We start from the raw sequence: 19990 nt of genomic DNA, 5'->3' as shown, positions 1-19990 counted from the left end.
TCAAAATCCTACCTCCTTTTAAGCTTTGCCCAAATGCCACCATCTTTGTGAAGTCTTCTACCATGTGTCTCCCGTCTCTAAGTTTCCGCAGCCATTTGACTACAGGTGATTCTCATTCATTTACCACTGTCTGGCTTACATTATAATTATTCCTGGACATGTTCTCTACCTCCTCATATACCATAAACTCAAACATATACTTAGCATATGCCGTGTAAATAAAATGTACCAGAAGTATTTGATAAATACAGGCGCAAAATAACTAAATGATAGAAATAGCTAAGTGACAGAACAGAGTACAATAAAGGTTTGGGTTTTTTTGTTTGTTTGTTTGTTTGTTTGGGTTTTTTGTCGTGGGGCCTGAACTCTGGGCCTGGGCACTGTCCCTCAGCTCTTCAGCTCAAGGCTAGCGCTCTACCACTTGAGTCACAGAACCATTTCCGGCTTTTTCTGCTTACGTGGTGCTGAAGAATCGAACCCAGGGCCTCATGCATGCAAGGCAAGCACTCTACCACTGAGCCACCTTCCCAGCCCAGAGTATAATATAGTTTTAAGCAATAATTTATCACTGTGCTTAAAGAAGTAGCAAGTTTTGAAACTTTGGGACTGTCTTGGTAGTTGAGACATTTTTTTTCATCTATAAACTTGTTTCTCCTGAAATCTTTTTACTTTCATTATTGGCTGACAGCCTGCTAGGGTGTGTGTGTGTGTGTGTGTGTGTGTGTGTGTGTGTGTGTGTGTGTGTGTGTGTGTGTGTGTGTGTGTGTGTGTGTGTGTGTGTGTGTGTGTGTGTGTGTGTGTGTGTGTGTGTGTGTGTGTGTGTGTGTGTAGCAGAGTAAAGAAGAGGGATTATTATTAAAAGCTGTCAACAACAACAACAGTAAAACTTCTTTAGTGAGGAAAATTCAAAATCTGCAAAACAACCAAGGTGAGTTGCTGAACTGTTTGTCAAAACATATATGGAGGGGATGAATTCGATGAGTATTGATCACCTAGAGGACTTGTTAAAACCTAGATCGTTGAGCCTCACCCCCAGGGTTTCTATAGATCAAGGGAGGACTGAGGTTTTTCATTTCTAAGTACTTTTCTGGGACAATACTGATGGGGGACCGTACTTTAAGGTGATCAAATAAGTCAAGGGACTCCAGGTAAAGGGATCAGCTGTGGCACATGCATAGGTATTTCTAACGCTAGTAAATACATTTTAATTAGAGCAAGGCATATTGAAAAGCTAAAATCAGATAGTGCTTTTTCCCCCTTCTCATTTGTAAGTCAGAGGTTAAATTCCACAGAGTAGACCAGAGAGGTATGGACAGGGGAACAGGAGACCTGGGGTCAAGTCCTTATTTTGCTATTAGTTAGCTTTGTATCCAAAGACCATTCATTACTTATCATTGTACCATCTGAAAATCTCTGCTCTTAATTCCTCAGTTCCATAATTCCGAAAACCTGTAACAATTTGGTACCCAAATAATTTAATGATTATCCTATCTGCATGTAATTATGATTAAAGCAACTGCTATGTGAAAGCACAAACGTACTAATTAAAAGATAAATTTAAGAAGAGCTCTTGACAATTGCCACGAAGGCTAAAAGAAACTTTACTCAAATTCCACATATAAGTACTCAAGAACAAGCATACCATGGGAATCGATTGTTTTTTTTTTTTAATATACAGAAAATTGGGAGAGCAAAGGGAAGACATTGTCCAAAAAGAAATATACTCATTACCTAACCGATGTAACTCTGTACATCACCTTTACCCTAACAATAAAATTTTTTTTTAAAGAAAAATATATAGGGAGAGTAGATGCTACAACTGAAAAGCAAAGCAGCCCCATTTCTGAGAAAAGTCAAGGAAAGTAGAGTAAGAAACCACCAACTCACCAGTCAAGCAGCAGTGAAGGTCCACCAAGGAACAAATCCCCGCCTCTTCCTCATACTGATACGACCCTACCATCCCAAGACACTACTCCTGGGCCTCCTTGTACACTGCTATTTTGATTTTAAAGAAAAGAAAAGAAAAAAAAAGGCCACATTCCCAAGATGGCAGCCACACAAAAGTATTAAATGACCTTCCCAAAACTTGTCAATAAGTCCAAGTAGTGAAACAGAGCCTGAGGCCATGTAGGCAACATAGGAAGGTCTTTCTTTGGCTCAGTGTCCTCTGCTCACAGGGCCAGGTCCTCTGCATTTGTTGCTCCTGGGCCTCTCAGCACAAGCCTGGCTTTCCTTCTATCAGCATGACAGGACCAGAAGTCCTCCCAATGCTACTGTCATCATCAAGACCTCAGCCACTGGAATCAGTGGAGGGAAGAAACCTTAGAAGCAAAGTAGCCTGTTCTGTACTGAGAGCAACATGGACAGTGACACCCAAGATCTTTGGAGGCATCCATTTTGCAGTTGTGTAGTTTATTCTGTGCCACCCAATACATGGGCTCCTGCTGCTTCTACCCAGCCATCTTCTGTTGAAGCTAATAGCACGGCATTAGCTCGCTAAGCCTCATGGCATCCCAGGGAGGCAGGTCATCCCCAAGCACATTATCCCCCCTTAACAGATGGGGAAATGACGCAACAGGAAGATTAAATAACCTGACCAGCCTCACACAGCCTGCCACAGGTGGAGCACAAGATGATCTCAGCCCTTGTGCCAGCTCATGAACAGAGAAGGCTCTGGATAGAGCCCTTTGCAACTCCAGGACCTAGGAAGTATGGATTTGCAATAGCACAATGGAGGCTGGAAAAGAAATAAGTAGAGGTAGCAGTCTTAAAACTGCTCCATTGTCTCTCTTTGCCAATGTCCCCCAGAACACCATGAAAGAATTATGTTTTAATACATAACGATTGAATGAAAGGTGGTGTGAATGTAATGGTAGGCAGAAAGGAGCCTCAGTAAATAGGATCAAAGGAGGAGTCAGGCCAAGTGGGTTTCTCTTAGTGACCTCTGTTCTATGTACCCCATAAAGCTCTGTATAGACGCTGGCACCTGGCCATACATTCTTTTACACAATGAGTCCTTGCACATTTAATGTGTGCAAGGTACTAAGACACAATCCCTGCTGAAAAGAAGCCTGAAAGGGCATCAGGAGCTTACACAAATGGTTAAAAATAAAAAGAAAGAAATAGCAACAACCAGAGCTATTAGAAAGCCTGGATAGATAACAACCAGTGGTAGATATTGTAGAGTGAGCTTTCAGGGAGGCTTTGTGCAAGAAGTGATGAGTCCATGCAGGGAAGGGAAGAAAGTCACTGGTGAAGAGCAAAGAAAATGCACAAAAGGAAGATGGCACCGTGCTATCCTGGGGAACAAAGGTTCAGTTCATGAGAAACAAAGGGTATGTAGAATACAGTTGAGGTACTAAATCATCAAAGGCCTTATGTGTGGACTAAGAAGGGTAGATTTTACCTCAACCTCCAGTGCTCAGGCACGGTGCCTAGCTCATGTGAATGAGACAAAATGGAGGGAGGTAACTTAATTTATATGGAATACAACACAACTGTGAAGAAAATGCAAAAACAAACAAAACAAAAAAACCATTCAAAACAAAACCTACTTCAATTTTCTTTTATGAGTTGTTATCCAGTCAAAACCACTCCTGATGTTACTTTAGCAATCTAAAATATGTCACCTTCCACCCCCACATGATACTTGCCATCAGTTTCTCACCCAAGAACACTGAAAATTAATGATGAGGTAATGTCTGCGAAATGCCCAAAGCTCTCTGAAGATGTGAGGCAAAAGGCATCACTGTAATTAATATTTAATAAGATGCTACTCAGCTCTGATCTCTTTTTCTACAGACTAATGTTACGTCTACAGGATAAGATGATGCTAGATTGGCCCCTAAATAAACCTTATCAACAGACAGGGCCCAATACAATCGCCCTCTCTTGGGTGCCTTACATGACTAATAGGGGCTCATGACCCCAAAAATGCAGGAATCTTTTCTGACATGGGAATCAAAGAATGGCAAAGAATTGGAAATGGGAGGCAGAAACGCACATGAGGCAGAGGGCAAATTAGATTTCAAAGGGTGGTCTTCCTTGGGATTCCATTTTTAAACAGGAGAAAGAGCCCAGTGAAGATTTGAAGGGGAATTGTTTTAGCAAAACCCACATCCTAAGCCAGTTAATATTTTTAGTCTAACACAGTGCCCAAGAAAGGAAGAAGTAAGAATAGCTCCATGGGTTCAATTACAAGTGGAGTAGAGAAAATAATTTCAAAAGTTCAAGGGGAAAAAAAATCAATCTATTTCCTCCCCCAAAGCTTTCACTTCTATAAATATACTCACACAAATGGACCTAAGACCACTCTTCTTTCTGCAAACACTACCTGTCTGGGAATTTGCAAGATAAATGATGTGTCCCACTAGCTTTCAAGCAATGCTCTCCAGAAGCTTCTTGATTCTTAAGTAACACTCATTTTTCCCTCTCTCATTTAAAAGTGATAAAAATTTAAAAATAGACACTAAACTCTCCAAGTTACAAATTATTCTTCCATCACTTGGGGGAGAAAATACACACTTTCACCATAACTCAGGATCTTATTATTTATTGGTTTATAGCCCATATTCTTTAAAAAAAATACTTTGCTATTCTGTCACATTACCTTTTATACAATAGAAGTGACATTCTTGAAGCAAATCCCCTTATTGTTGGACTTTGGTTATTTGCAATACCTGTATTACAGATAATGTTGGGATAAACATCTTTGCCTAATACAACTTTAGTTTTGTCTTAGGACTTTAGTGTTCCTAGGAATGGCACGGCTGGGTACAACACTATGCACATACTGTGTGGTGGATACTCCATTGGTCTATTCCAGGACTACTTTGGTACTTGTGTATCTGCTCTTTATGTCATTTGTCAAATTCAGTTTTTTAAAAATAAATGACTTTTTAAAAAAAGACTATGCTCAGGTTTTGAAAGCTCTGATATAGCCATGCTGCACACCAGGAAAGTGGTGTGTGTGTGTGTGTGTGTGTGTGTGTGTGTGTGTGTGTGTGTGTGTGTGTGTGTGTGTGTGTGTGTGTGTGTACCAATACTAGGACTTGACCTCAGGGCCTCATATTCTTGCCTGGCTTTTTTGCTCAAAAACAATCTGCCATTTGAGCCACACCTCCATCTCCAGGTTTTTGCTGGTTATTTGGAGTTAAGAGTCAGCTTGAGCTGGCTTCAAACTGTGATCCTCAGATCTCAGCTTCCTGAGAAGCTAAGGTTACAGATGTGAATCAGAAAAGTTATCTTGATCACATTCTCTGTTAGGAGAGAAGCCTTTGGTAGATAGAAAGGAAGTGTTGCTGCTTTTATTTGCAATTCTTAGATTTTTGCAGTAGATTTTTCCCCTAAGGGTTTAGTTCCAGTACTAGATTTTTACTGTATGCCTCAGATCATCAGAAAATCAACATCCTACTCCTTCAACATCTCTACTTCCAAGGGCAGCCCTATAGTCTCCCTGAGTTCAAGCCCCAGCACAGGCACACACACACAAAAGATACTAGTTTTGCCAATAGGTGATGAGAAGAGAAAAAAAAGTCTAGGGCATTATACATTAAAATAATGCTTTTGTTATTAAGACATGAGAAGTAGAGACTGGGATGAGGCTAAAAAATTAATTCATGTCGAGTTGGCATGCTGAATTCACCTTCTGATCTGCTGTCTTTCTGCTTTTCAACCCTGGCTTGCATTCCCTACCTTGCCAGTCTCCACTACAGACTCCTCCAAAAGCCTTTGAGAACTCTCCTAAGTATCCATCTGCCTGGGGCAGGAATCCTGGCACGCATACTAAATCTACTCAGTACTCCCCAGTGAATAGAAGACTACTTGCTGACTGTTAGGTATAAATCTTGTAGATCTAACTGGAAAAGAAAATTCTGGTTAAGAATATATTCTCTCATACCCCAAGGCTCTTGACACTGGAGTAAACATACATAATAGACAATCAATAAAAGCTTATAGAATCTAACCTAATTAAATTGAGCAGAATAAATACAAGAGAGGGGATAAGTGTACATAGGTTTGTATGCAACTGTCATCCAAACAACTGGGAAAATTGAAACTGTCTGACAATTAGTAGATTAATTCTCTGTAGTCATATAATTCTGCATCGACCTAGACATTTCTCAGACACACAAATGGTACTTGTTCAACTGAACTTTATATCCCTGCAGCTTCTGTACATAAATAAAGGTCAATTGATTCTAGAGATTTGGGCTTTTATTCCCCACTTCTTCTTCATCTCAGAAAAACAGAGGAAGAGAGAAAATAAGGTCCCTAACACAGGGCATCTCTGCTGGGATTTTCCATATTGGTAATTTCAATTCAAAACAATAATTCTGGGAGGACCTAGTCTTTCTTAGACAACAAACGTATCTAGGTAATTCTTCCTTCAGGCAAGAAGACCAAACATTCCACAAGTGGGTAGTCTCTGTTTGGTTCTGATCTTCTCAGACCTGCATTTGTCTCCTACCATAGAACTCCTCATGCTGGTTTCTTCCCACACTAGGCCATGACCTCTACAAGGCTGAGAACACACTAGCCCTGCATGGTCTAGATCCATGGTCTAGAACTATATTCTGTGTGCAGTAGATTATTATTTTTTAGATTATTATTTATTCTATATTGGAGAATAAAATGTAATGTTAGGGATGCACAGGAAATAAGCCAAGCCACAGATAGGAAATAGGCCCAAACAGAGAAGCAACCTCTAAGTTCACTTTGGGAGTTGGTGGCAATTAGCAGGTGAAAGAAAAAGAATCAAGAACATTAGCAAGGCTTTCCAGCTTTTAAGGAATAAGGAAACTAGGGAAGACTGGGAGTGTGGATCAAGTGGTAGAGTACCTGCCTAGCAAATATGAGACACTGAATTCAAATTCTAGTACCACCAAAAAAAGAAAAAAAAGAAATTGGAAAACTGGGGACTTTGATGAGACTTGGAAAGGATGATAACTTAGGGGGAAAGTAAGCTTGTTCTAGACAAGTCTATACACACAGAACAAATCTTACTCTCTTCTCCAGGACAACCTATTAGATGATCTAAAAGGGAAATGAACTTTGATTGAATATTTCCAAAGCACAGGAAGAAAACAGAGATCCTGTCCACCCTGTGTCTTCTTTCCTACGAGCAAACATGCTCAATCAATTAAATAAGCAGCTAAATAATGGTCCACTGTTCATGTAGCTAGTAAATCTAGGCTTGTGGAGTCTAAATTCAGATACCCCCATAGTCCCTCTCAGCCTTAGTACTAAGGCTGCAGGATATCAAGGAAGAGACAGATGGACTACAGGTCAGGGGGTCATGTCCCAGGACAATAGAGGCTGGCTGTTAGGTTTGCAGCCACTCTTGAGGACAGAGAGAGTTCTTGCAAAAACTTGGCTAACAAGGTAGACTGACAAGCTAAGACAGAAACATAGAAGCTCACATATGCCCTTGACTTAGGCTGCCTAACATTGGCTACTAGCTACTGGCTACTGGCTACCGGAGAGAGGAGAAAGGAGAGAGGAGAGAAAAAGAAAGAGAGAGGGTAAGAGGTGGGGAGAGGGAGAGGGAGAGAGAGAGAGGGAAAGAGAGAGAGAGAGAGAGAGAGAGAGAGAGAGAGAGGGAGAAGGAGAGGGAGAGAGAGAGAGGGAGAGAGAGTGCCAGCGTGCAAGCAATGGCACAGCAGGAAGCCAGATGCAACTAAGCCAGCAGTCATAATCATTGTCATTCATCTCATTGAGTCTGCGCCCTGGACAGCCCCTTTTCTAAGCTGTAGATTTAGCAAGCAGCAGGGCTCAATGCCCCAGAGAAGTTCTGAGAAAAATGAAGCAGAGTACATGGAAGTCTCCAGCAACTACACAATCTAGGGAGTATTAGCGTGGAGGAGGAAAGACATAGAAGCAAGGAAGCTCCTCTGGCCTGGAAAAGACATTCCACTAGAGGTAAAGTGGGGTCAAAGCTGCTATGCCAAATAAACCTTCTTAAAAAGGAAAATCAAGCAAACAAAAACTCCTACTTCATTGCCCTGACCTTGGCCTCTGAGAAGTGTAGGTAATCATGAGTAGGTGATCCTTAGGTGATCAATCAGGCCCCTTTTCCTTTCTTTCTTTCTCCCCTTCCTTCTTTCCCTTCCCTCACTCCTTCACTCCCTCCCTCCCTTCCTTTCTTCCTTCCTTCTTTCCTTTCATGCTGGTCCTGGGGCTTGAACTCAGGGCCTGGTTGCTGTCGTGAGCTTTTATCACTCCAGGCTAGAGCTCTACCACTTGAGCCACAGCTCCACTGCCAGCTTTTTGGTGATTTAGTTGGATATAAAAGTCTCAGAGACTTTCCTGCCCAGGCTGGCTTTGAACTGTAATCAGCCTCTTGAGTAGGTAGGATTACAGGCAGGAGCCACTGACATCTGGCAGTTAGAGCCATTTCAATCCTGCGATTTTTCCAGTACAACTCCAGGTGGTGACCAGAAGGCAGGTATTCTGGAGCCCCAGTGGAGACACAGCCAAAGGCACCTTTGGGCGCATTGTTCTATCTATCCCCCTCCTTGTCTCTTATTCACCCCTGGGTGCTCAACAGTCCCTCCTGGATCTCTCCAAGACATGGCGATCCCTCTGCTGGGCTCCAATGGACCTCTGTAAGGCACGATTCCCTGCCCAGAGCTGACTGACAACCAGCTGCAGGTGAGACTGGAATTGATTCATCTATCTCCTCCCTCTCTACTCCCCTCCCCTTCTCTCTTGCATAACCTTTTCTTTTTTTTTAAGTAAGGCTTGGTGAATTCAGTTAGGATAATAGCCCAGAAAGCTGTTCTGGGCAGGTGTGAAATGGAAACCCTAGTTGCTACTCAATGCCCAGTCCCTCCCAGCCACCTGCCTCTTTCTGTCCCTCAGCTCTGATACCTGCTGCACAAGCCCCAGCACTTCTGCTTGCTCCAGGCCTTGTGTGTGTGTGTGTGTGTGTGTGTGTGTGTGTGTGTGTGTGTGTGCGCACGCACATGCACACTCGTGCATCTGTGCATGTAATACACACCCAGGTGTGGTATATGGAACATCTACAAACAAAATCATGCCCACACACTTCGGAAAAAAGCACGTTGGTGTAAACTACCCAGACCGCCCAGAATCCAGCAACAGGCTGAAAATGACACTTTAAGGACTGTAGGGCTTTTCAATAGATTAATTATCAGGCAAGATTAAGCCTTCCAATGAGCACTCTTAATTAAAAAAACAAACAGAAAGAGATGTATATTTGAGTACTAAGAAGATAATTTCCTTCAAGGTCAATGAAGACCAAATTAGGTAGAGAATGCAAGGACCTGTTTTCCTCTGCATGTTTCTTCTCTGTTCAGAGTGCATTCACTATGGGATCTCCCCTAAGTCTAAGAACTGGTAATGAATATTTTAACAGTCACAGCTTCTTCCCATTGATAAAACTCCATTGACTAGTCATAGCATGCTGGTGAATGAGGGTGTGCACCAGAAAGACCTGTGTTTTCTGGGCAGCCTGATACGAAGGGCCCCACCCACCCACACAGTAGGGATGAGGAGAGTAGGAGCCAGGATGCTGAAGAAAGGGAGAAAAAACCTGAGGCCATTGACACTAGAGAACTGGCAGTTACAAAAATAGACAAAGTAAAACGTCAAAGGCTGAACAGTGCTCACCCCAACAGTATGTGTAAGTCTCAAATCTAGAAATTGTAAATGTGAAGTGGCGCTGTGGCTTAAGCAGTAGAGTGCTTGCCTTGAGCTGAAGAGCTGAGGGATAGTGCCCAAGCCCTGAGTTCAAGCCCCACGACCAACAACAACAACAACAAAAAGAATAGAAATTGTAAATGTGATCTTATTTGAAAAAAGGGTCTTTGTAATCAAACTAAAGATCTTCAGATGAGGAGCTTATATGGATTATCTAACTGGATCCCATGCTAAGTGTCCTTTTAAGAGTGAGGAAGAGCAGGTACCGGTGGCTCACGTCTATAATCCTAGCTACTCAGGAGCTACTGAGGATCATGGTTCAAAGCCAGCCTAGGAAGAAAAGTCTGTGAGACTATCTCCAATAAGCCATTCAGAAAAAGCCAGAAGTGATGCTGTGGCTCAAGTGGTAGAGAAATAGCTTTGAACACAGAGATGCTCGGGGACAGCGTCCAGACCCTGAGTTCAAGCCCCAGGACTGGAAAAAAAAAAGAGTAAAGTACCAGTGTCTCATGTCTATGATGCCAATTATTCAGGAAGCTGAAATCTAGAGGATTGAGATTTGAACCCATCAGGGCAGAAAAGTCTCCAAGACCCTACCTCCAAAATAACCAGCAAAAAGCTGGGCTTCGCGGTGTAACTCCACTTGAGCAAGCAAACCAAGCAAGCATGAGGCTTAATAAGAAAGAAAGAAAAAAAGACATAATTGTTATAGCATTCAGCAACAAACAAACAAATGCAGCAGCTTAGAAGTAATAGACGGATCAGTGGAGGGATGTAAGTTCCAGAATGAAGGCTGATGAGCCACCCTTCACCAGCCACTGGTCCAGGACAGTCTCTTCCTTAACCCACCAGGTATCTGACAACATACCTACAGTTCCTTGTGGCCCAATGCAGGGCCCTGAAGGGAGAACTCATAGGAAACCTAACTGTGCCTATGCTAATACAAGGATAGATTGATTATGAGGTGAGGTGCAGTGGTCCTACTCTCTCTGGGCTCATCAGACCCCACCAATGCAGCTATATCCAATTCTTAGCTCTGTCGTTTTTAAAGTGAAGCCCGGATCCCTGTCTCTGAATATTCAAATGGCCTATATCGCTACTATACGGAAGAAGACATAAATTTTGGAGTGAGACCTCAAAGGGCAGAATCAAGGCCAATAGGGAAGCCACTGGGTGGAGGAAGTCTTTTGGTTCAGGATATGATGAACGTTCTAATATTCAGAGCCAACTGAAAGAGTTGGATGGGAGTGCTTGGAGGATTGACAGGTCCGGGCAGATAGGTTGGGTGTGCTAGGGGGAATTCCTGAACTAGACAAAGGTCTCCAGAGCTAGCATTCCTGTGTGAGCATTTGTAACTGGTAGCTAAAATATCCTATGATGAATGTGCGAAGCTAGGTGTTTGGCATATAGACAAAGTATATTCTAAGAAACTTATTACACAGCTTTTGTAAAGAACTAAATATAGATACTACCCCTCCCAAACAAAAGTGAGCTTGAGAAAGAATCAATTCTTCACCTGCTCTTATAATAAAGAACGTCCCCTAACTCCAGGGAGGAAGTAGAAAAGCAAGTATCTCCATACAAATAGCACTTTACAACCTAATCAGGAGCTAGCAGCATTTGCACAGAGGCTGGGAAACCCTGAACAGCCTGAGTTTGATGTCCTTTTCCAGCTAAACCTAGACAGAACAAAGACTCCACAACCAACTCCAATTATTTTCTTAAGAACAAATAAACAGCACCCTCACCTTTATTTTAATCATTGCCTTTGCATCCTTCTGAATTCTACACTTGGAACAAAGAAAACAATGAATTACCAACTTGTCTCCGTCCACCAGTTAGCTAGGGAAGTGTATTTTCAGTGGGAGATAGTTGTTACTGCTTGTCTAAGAAGCTGTCACCTACTCCTTTGTACCCTGGATACTCAGAACAGGAAGCACAGTATTTTTCATCTGCCTGCACATCTGTCTTCTCTGTCAAAGTCTCAGAGAAAGAAGCAATATTGTATCTGGAAGGATTTCTCTGAAGCTCTTTCCATTCAGGATTTTGAAAATTTGCCATGCTATCTTTCTACAGAGCTGATTCTCAGATCATTCCTGACCAGAAGTCAAAAGGATACACTTCTGTTCTTGTAGATTTACATTAGCCTGTAGCATTGTCTGTATATGTGTTTGCATGTATGTGCATGCATTCTCGTGTGTAGGAATGTGCATGAATGTGCATGAATATGTGTGCATATGTATATGTGTTCTCCAGAAGGACAGTGTTAAGGGTGCTCATTATTAGCAGGCTAAAATTATCAAAAGCCTAAATTTTGTTTTGTTTTTGTACCAATACTGGGTCTTGAATTTAGGGCCTGGACACTATCCCTGAGCTTCTTTTTCTCAAGACTAGAGCTCTACCACTTTAGCTACTGCTGTACATATGGGTTTTTGGTGGTTAACTAGAGATAAGAATTTTAACTAACTTTCTTGCCTGGGCTGACTTTGAACCACAATCCTCAGATTTCAGTCTCCTGAGTAGCTAGAATTACAACTGTGAGCCACCAGGGCCTGGCTGCTTGAATTCTTTTTTGTTTTTTTTCTGATCCTGGGGCTTGAACTCAGGGCATAAGCACTATCCCTGAGCCTCTCTGTGCTTAAAGGCTAGCACTCTACCACTTGAGCCACATGCCACTTCCAGATTTTTCTGCATAGTTTATTGGAGAGAGGATTCTCGTGGACTTTCCTGCCTGGGCTAGCTTCAAATTGCAACCCTCAGATCTCAGCCTCCTGAGTAGCTAAGATTAGAGGCGTGAGCCACCAGCTGCTTGAATCATTTTTAACCATTGGCCAAAAGGTCTTCAAACATCAGAATACACTGTGAAAATACTGTGTCACTTCAGTAAAAAATAATGGCCATTACCATCCTATCAACTGACCCACTACCAATGAGGCTTCCCCAGCCATTTCCCATTAGAAATGACTGGGGATGTTGGGGTATTGCAAAAGAAAATCATCTTGAAAGGAACTTGGCAAGGCAAAATTTATTTCTGCAGAAGGGTGTGCCATCAACCAAAAAATCTGACAAGCAAGCACACAGAACAGGCAGGTGGCTCCCTTTTTATCCCTTTAGTAGCAGGCCCTGTCCCTCTGCTCAGACTGGTTGACCTCAGGTCCATAATCTGCTCAAGATTGGCTAGTTTTAAGAGGGTAGCAAATATTTACATGAAGTGACCATTAAAAGACTTTTGAGATAGGATATGTTGTGTCTTAGTTCCTCTTCCATTTTGGGACAACCAAATGAGACAAAACCTTACATTTCAAAAGTCCTTCTTTACCTCAAAGCATTTCCTCTTTCCCTTTTTTTACTTGCTAATATTGTCTTAGCAGAATAATCAACAAGAGGAAGTGGTGCTGTGGCTCAAGTGGTAGAGCGCTTGCCTTGAGCTGAAGAGCTGAGGGACAGCGCCCAGAACCAGAGTTCAAGCCCCATGACCGACAAAAAAAAAAAAAAAAAGAATAATCAACAAGAGCTTAGCCACCAAGCCAAAATAGAAACTTTTAAGGCTTTTTTCCTGCCATAATCCTTCAGGAAGACAGTTCAATTTATTTTTTTTTAAGGTGGGGTTGATGGTGTAGGTTGTATTTATGTATAGTAATGTTACAATGAAACCCCCCTGGTACAAGTAATGTATGCTAATACAAAAAAATCTTAAAACCAGGCTAGGCTCTAGTGGCTCATACATATAATCCTAGCTACTTAGGAGGCTGAGATCTGAGGATAAAAGTTCAAAGCCATGGGCAGGAAAGTCCTGAAATTTTTATCTCTAATTCCCTACCAAAAAGCCAGAAATGGAACCATAGCTCAAAGTAGTAGAAAGCTAGCTTTGAGCAAAAAAGTCTCAGGCACAGTGCCCAGGCCTTGAGTTCAAGCCCCAAGAAAAGCACACACACACACACACACACACACACACACACACACACACACACACATACACACACATCTTAAAATAAAAACATATATTTGCAAACATAATCTATTAAACAAATTTAATCTAGCATTGCTACTGTTTCCTTGAACATACATTAACTTCAGTGTATATCTTAAAATATAGCCAAAATCAACTATAACAGCTGTGCATAAATAATAGTGTACTTTGAATGGCATTAGCTGTTTGGTATTTAAAATGCTTTCCATAACAGATCTTTTTGTATGGTAAAGAGTGCTTTTTTTTAAATAAAATAAACAATTATCATCAAAAGCTTGAAGGTTAAAATTATACACAGCATATTTATTTAAAATAGGTCACTTTGAAAATTAAATTCAAAATTCAGACTCACTGAGGAAACATCAACTGTTCATTGAATCTATTTGGAGGCATCAGAATGCCATAAGCAAGTCAGCCAGAGCATCGTTGTTTCTGGCGTGATTCAAATCACTTCAGATCTAAGGAAAATCACAGGCTTTGTCAATCTAGAACAACAAGCACGTTGTCAAGCTTGCGCTAGTGCTAGGCTCCATGAAAAGGGCTGAGGGGTGGATAGAAGTGGGACATTGTACCAAGCATTCTTGGGGTTTCTTTGTGGGTCGAAGCCACATATACAAGTGACCACACACAAAATACTTCAAGGCTGACAGCAACTGCCTCTCCATAAGAAGCACCAAGGCCAATGAGTGATGGAGGGGGGAGGTTGATGAAAATCCTGGGATCAGAAAGACAGATTCCCAGAGGAGGTATAGCTTGAGCTTAGCCCTCCGGTATGACAAGACCGCCAAAGTCAAGGCACACATCAGAGGCCAGAAACAGACCTGGGGTTGAGGGGAAAGGATTAAAAGTGAAGAATATGTCATTGAGATAGGATGGGTTTGAGAGATGCAACAGAGATAGTATCACATCTGCTGGGCTGAGGATTCTGGATTTCCACACACAGAGAACACAAGGGAAAGTCTCTGAGGAGGAATGTGACATGATCAGACGCTTTACTTTAGGGTAGAAAGGACAGACACTTGATATTCAGAGACAGAATAGAAAGGTGGGGGGGGTATGTTTGAGGATGATTCTGGAAATATAGAGACAGGGTTTGGTGATCAACACTTATAGAGTAAGGAGGGAGCAAGGGAGAGGACAAGGTCATAGACACTATCCTCAAGGTCACAGATGACTGTTCTCCTCTGCTGTAGAGGTTCTGGCTTGGGAGGGGGAAGGGGGAAGGACCACGGGTATCCCACAGCAAAGAGGAAACTCAGTGCTCTAGTACCAAAGCCGGTAGCACCAGAGGGTCAGCAGGACTCAATCAAGTTTTTCCTTCACACATTAATGAGCACCAAAGGGGCACTGCTCTTCAGGGCTGGCATTGAAAAGAGAAGGGGAGGGGAGAGGAGAAGAGAAGAAAGGAAAGGAAAGGCAGGGGGAGGAAATAAGAAAGAAGAGAGAGCAAGGGAGAGGAAAGAACAGAACAGAAAGAAAGAAGGGGCAAGAGAGGGTAGAAAATAGAAGGAAAGGAGGAAGAGAGAGCATGAGATGCTTCAAAAAAGGGTTCACTGTGCAATATCTCTCAGATAGCCTACTCTGGGCCCATTCTGTGCTGTGGCCAAATGATTCTTTCCACAAAACTCTTGAAACCCATTTCAGTGTGGCAGAGGTAGAATCTGGTATGGAGTCTCCCTAGTAATTGTGAGGATGATATATCTGTGCAGGTGGCCTGTCTCATCCTTGAGCTCATCAAGCCCTTCCAGACACTTGCTGTCCCCTCTAAGTGGAACAGTTCCCCTCCCTTAGTTTAACTTTGATCTGGCCTTTGCCACATACCTAACACTAGTCAAAGTACTTTACATATATCAACTTTTTTAATCCTCCTACCCTACTAAATAGATACTGCGATTATGTGCAGTGTGAAGTATTTCCAGCCCAGAAGTTAAAACAACTTGATGGTAGGATGTATTTAGTGAGAGGAGGGGTCAATATGCAAAGCCAAGCAATGTGGCCTAGAGCCTGCATTTTCCTCCATAAGCTACCGGCTTCCTTTCCCTGAGCTGTCCCCATGTGCCACATCTATTACCTCACATCACCCTGCATATTGCCTTCCCAGTCCTTTCCAACCTGTAATTACCTTGCTCTTGTATTTACTTGTTTATTATGTTTCTTCAACTAAAATTATATTTATTATGGTTTTTCAACTGGCCTTCCTTGAAGAAGGTAAGGACTTGCCCTTCGTTCCAAAGTGTTCCTGAGGCACCTAAAACAATTCTCTGACATGAGAGGCATTTAAGAATTACTTTTGAGTGAACAAGTGCAAGACAGTTCCATGGATGCTACATCGTAGGCACAAGGCCATCAGGTTGTTCTTCACCCTCCTGTCCTGTTCTTGTGGAAAGGAAGCCCAGTTCCCAGCCTGTATGGACAAAGCTGATATATTTGTAACTGTTTCTACTGTCAGATCCTCCCACCTGGGTCCTTGAGCACACAGTGAGTGATAAGCTTGTGGGAGGCAGGGACCAAGTCTTCTGATTTAACCCGAATCTGTGGGTTGTCACCTAACAGTCTTTGCAAGACTTTGGCTACTGTTCATGTCAGCATCTGATCTGAACACCCTCCAAATAACAAAAAGTTCCTGTCTTGGGAATCAGGCGGCACCCTGAGAATCCATCCCTTTGTCACAGGACCTCCATCCTGGGTGAGAGGTATAAGTCAATGCACAAGCTTAAACAAAAGGCACCATTCTCTCTCTCTTTCTCTCTCTCTCACACACACAATCTCTCTCTCCCTGTAATGAAGGCTGGCCTCCATCTTGCAATCCTCCTGCCTTTGTCTCCCAAGTGCTGAGATTAGAGATATGCCATCATCCCAATAAAAAAAAAACCCACACTACACATCATTTTTATACTCTTAATAGTGCCCAGAAGTATATTGAACTTGTCCATAAATACACACCACACACACACACAAAAGGAGCCAACTGTTATCAAATGTCTGTCACACACAAACACCCTGTTAGGTACCTGGTCATATAATCTCATTTAATCTTATGAATTGAGAGTTATTATTATTCTTTTTTAACAGATGAGGAAAGCAAAGGTCAGAATCCCAGGGTCCCAAAGCCAGTGGAGATTCAAGCCCAGGTCTGGAACCTGCAGAACCTCTTCCCACAAGTCTCTTCTGTGGATTATTCTGCTTTGTGCTTCCACCAGACTGTTGTCATCTGCATCTGTGCTTTCCTCACTCTGTGTCTGCACTCATTCCAGTTCCTTGACTTAAAAAAGACTCTTCCATTCCTCACCACCTGTTGAAATCCTCTTCTAGTGTGCACGCTTCTTGTACCCTCTAGCTAGACAGTCCCAGGAGATAAACCTGAGCTCCTCCAGTAGAGGGTCTTGAGCTAATGTTCATCGTTTGTTTACTTTCGGAATGAGGGGTGAGAATATGCTTGCTGAGCCAGTAAAGAATGAAGAAGGGAGTGGAAATCAAGTTTGCGTTTGAATACATCTGATAGATAAAAGGCTCTGGACAAATTAGCTCCAAATACAGAGTACCACTTGGGAAAGGCAAACATATACAACTTGGCTTCAGTCACAAAACATACTCCTACCAACACTCTGACTTCATAAAGCTTGAAACTCAAAACCAGGATGTCTAGGAAGGAAATATAGTAATAAAAAAGCACTTCCATGATTGCATCTTTTCATAGTAATGTATTTCATCCACACACTGGACAGACAGTAATTATAACACAAGATATTGGGCAAAAGAACAAAACTCACCTTCTAGCATGTCACCGTTGACTATCTCATTGTGCTCATTTTTCTGGGGCTGCCCCAGACTCCATCTGTCCCCACAAAACAGGTACTTACTGGCCTCTCCAGCCACACCTATGTCCAGCGACCACCAGGGGTGGCGGATTTAGGCGTGATTTTTAAATAGTCTCAATTGGAAAGCATCTCAACCATCCTTCCCAAGCTTCCATGCTTGGTTTCTCTTTCTGGACCCCCTAGAAAAGTGCATTATGTGCCCCCCCCTACCCTCAATTTTTTTTTGAGGTTTTGCAAAAATAACTGCCTCACAAACAGAAACATTTCCTGATCTATAAGCCACTTTAAAAACAAATCATTATGCCGTTGAATATTTCATGATGGTCCAAAGCACTGAAGGAGGCAAGGCGAGCATTCACCAATCTTTGCCATGTCTATTTTGAGCCTCCTGAAGCAAATGGCAAGTGCTTCCTTTATTTTCTAAACACCCGGTGTTTGCAAGTGCTGGATGGATTCTTGATAAAATAAGGTCTCACCCAAACGGACCCTGTAAGGCAGAGAGCCCAAGCTTCTACTTCTTTAGAGTTTACAACTGAAGGACCTCAACACACATCCTAGTCAATACTGAGGTGTCAAAGCCTGTGTGTGTGTGTGGGGGGGCCTTATCCAAGGTCACCCAGCCTGAACAACTGACCAGGATCTAGAGCCCCAACTCCCAACCTTGGCTGCTTCCCCTTGCTCCCCAAAGCTGTCTTCAACCCCGCTCCTAAAGCTCAGCTAAAGCTGCAGCAGGTTAGTGATGTGACCCCCGCCTCCCTAAGACTAACTTCTGCAAATCCCAGCATTCCTCTACATCCCCCAACACACCCCCAATAAGTCTTGGAGCGGAGGCACTCAGGGGTGCCCCTCGACTCCCAGCAATGGCAATGCAGGCATCGCTCGTCCCTGGCCCAAACCCTCCAGGTCCAGGGGTGGCCGTCGAGGCCAGGCCAGGGGGGACAGCCGGTCTGAGGTCACTCGGAAAGTTGGCGCTGGCGGCTGCTGTACCTGCACTCAGGTTTACCTCCCGATGAGCCGCTCTTCCCACGAACTCCACCACGCAGATTTCGGAAACTTAACCCGGCACATGGGCTGAGTCCCCGGCGTAGAGAATGGGGCGCGGTGGGAGTGGGGGGAGCACGAGGATGGGAGACAGGCACTGGCCACCCGGGACCGACCAGGGATGCGGGAAGCGCGGAGAAAGCCGAAGGGGCCAGGCAGCCTGCAGCTCCCCGAGGCACAGGCCTGGGATGTGGGGGTGTCTAAGCAGTTCCCCTCAAAACTTTCTGGCGCTGGGACCTCGCCCTTACCTGCAAGAAGAGGCGCCGCCCGCGCGGACGCGGACCCGGCGAGCCGACACGCGCGCGCTCCCCAGGAGCCAGGGGGCGAGGGGCGCCCCGCCCCGTGCCGGGGGGGGGGGGGGGGACGGCCGCTGGCGGGGCCGGCGCGGGCAGCGGCTCAGCTCGGGTTCGGCTCGGGCTCCGCCTCCCGCGCAGCGGCTGCTGCCGGAGGGGGGCGGGGTGGGCTCCGGGCCGGGCCGCGCCCGCGCCGTCTGGCGGCGGCAGGTGCTGAGGCTGCAGCTGCGGGGCCCGGCCAGCTGCCCGGCGCCGCGACCCCCACCCCGCGGGAGGAGTCCCCCCGCGCGCGCGCCTGCCTGCCTGCCCGTGCGCCCCGCCTGCAACACGGGCTCCCCAAGTCCTGGCCCGCCGCAGTGGGCGGTCCCACCCCGGCCCAGCCCTGCCTCCGCTGCCCCCCCCCCCTTCCACGGCTCCCAGGAGGACACACAGAGTCGGTGGAGTACCCGCGGGGACACTGAGTCCTGGGGATGATACGGACTCCCCAAGGTCACCCAATCCCGTGGCTGTCACGCCAGAGCTGGAATCCAGAATGATTCCGTTCTCACCCCTGCCTTCTCCTATTCTACTCCAAAGCGTTTCAGAAGAACTGAGCTACGGACAAACTCTCGATTGTCCCCTGTCCTCCCCCACCCCTATCTGTGGTTCCTACCCCCACCACCTCCACCACCACCCCCAGGCCCTAGGCTGGAGGGCAGAGGGAAGAGGAGGGTCCATGTTTGGCGATCAAGACTCCCTCTGCACACTCCGGCCTTGGGATGCTGCATTCCCTCAGCTCTTCTCATGCCTTTCTTACCCTCCTTGGTCTCCTGAAGGCCTCAAAACTCAAACTTCTGGGGGCACCCTGGAGCTCTCCATTTCTGTCTTCTTCTGACTCCCTGAACCATCTTACCCCCTCTACTGGCAACAGTCCTACCATCTCCCTGTTATCATACCCAAATGCTGGTCTCGGTGCAAGCAAGAACTCTTCCTTGCTAAAATAGCCACTGAATACCTACTAGCCCCATGCTGTTAAATACTGCAGGTATAGTTTTCCCCCACCCTCATGGAACCGGTGATTGAATCACCTAGAGGACTAGTAAATACAGTTTCCCATAACAATAGCTCCATTCCAGAGCTATGGCCTGGAGATCCATGGCAGGTATCTGCATTGGTGAGTGAGGCTGCTGGAGGTGAAACCCTTAAGTAAGAACTTCTTTTTTTCC

At 44.4% G+C, this 19990-nt stretch overlaps 1 protein-coding gene across 1 annotated transcript; it reads left to right on the top strand.

The window, feature by feature from the left end:
• The first annotated feature begins 18575 nt into the window (after positions 1-18575).
• LOC122124050 (atherin-like) lies at positions 18576-19259 on the top strand. The gene has a single exon (XM_042698673.1). The coding sequence runs from the start codon at positions 18576-18578 to the stop codon at positions 19257-19259; it is 684 nt and encodes a 227-aa protein (XP_042554607.1).
• The last annotated feature ends 731 nt before the right edge of the window (positions 19260-19990 follow it).

Source organism: Dipodomys spectabilis, unplaced genomic scaffold, assembly GCF_019054845.1.
Source record: "Dipodomys spectabilis isolate Male_0828 unplaced genomic scaffold, ASM1905484v1 ptg000006l, whole genome shotgun sequence".
Taxonomy (NCBI): domain Eukaryota; kingdom Metazoa; phylum Chordata; class Mammalia; order Rodentia; family Heteromyidae; genus Dipodomys; species Dipodomys spectabilis.
The sequence above is the reverse complement of the archived record's forward strand: the minus strand, read 5'-3'. Positions and strand labels throughout refer to the sequence as shown.

Bases quoted from the DNA above. Each gene is read 5' to 3' on its own strand.
- LOC122124050 (XM_042698673.1), top strand. From the start codon at position 18,576: ATGGGAGACAGGCACTGGCCACCCGGGACCGACCAGGGATGCGGGAAG.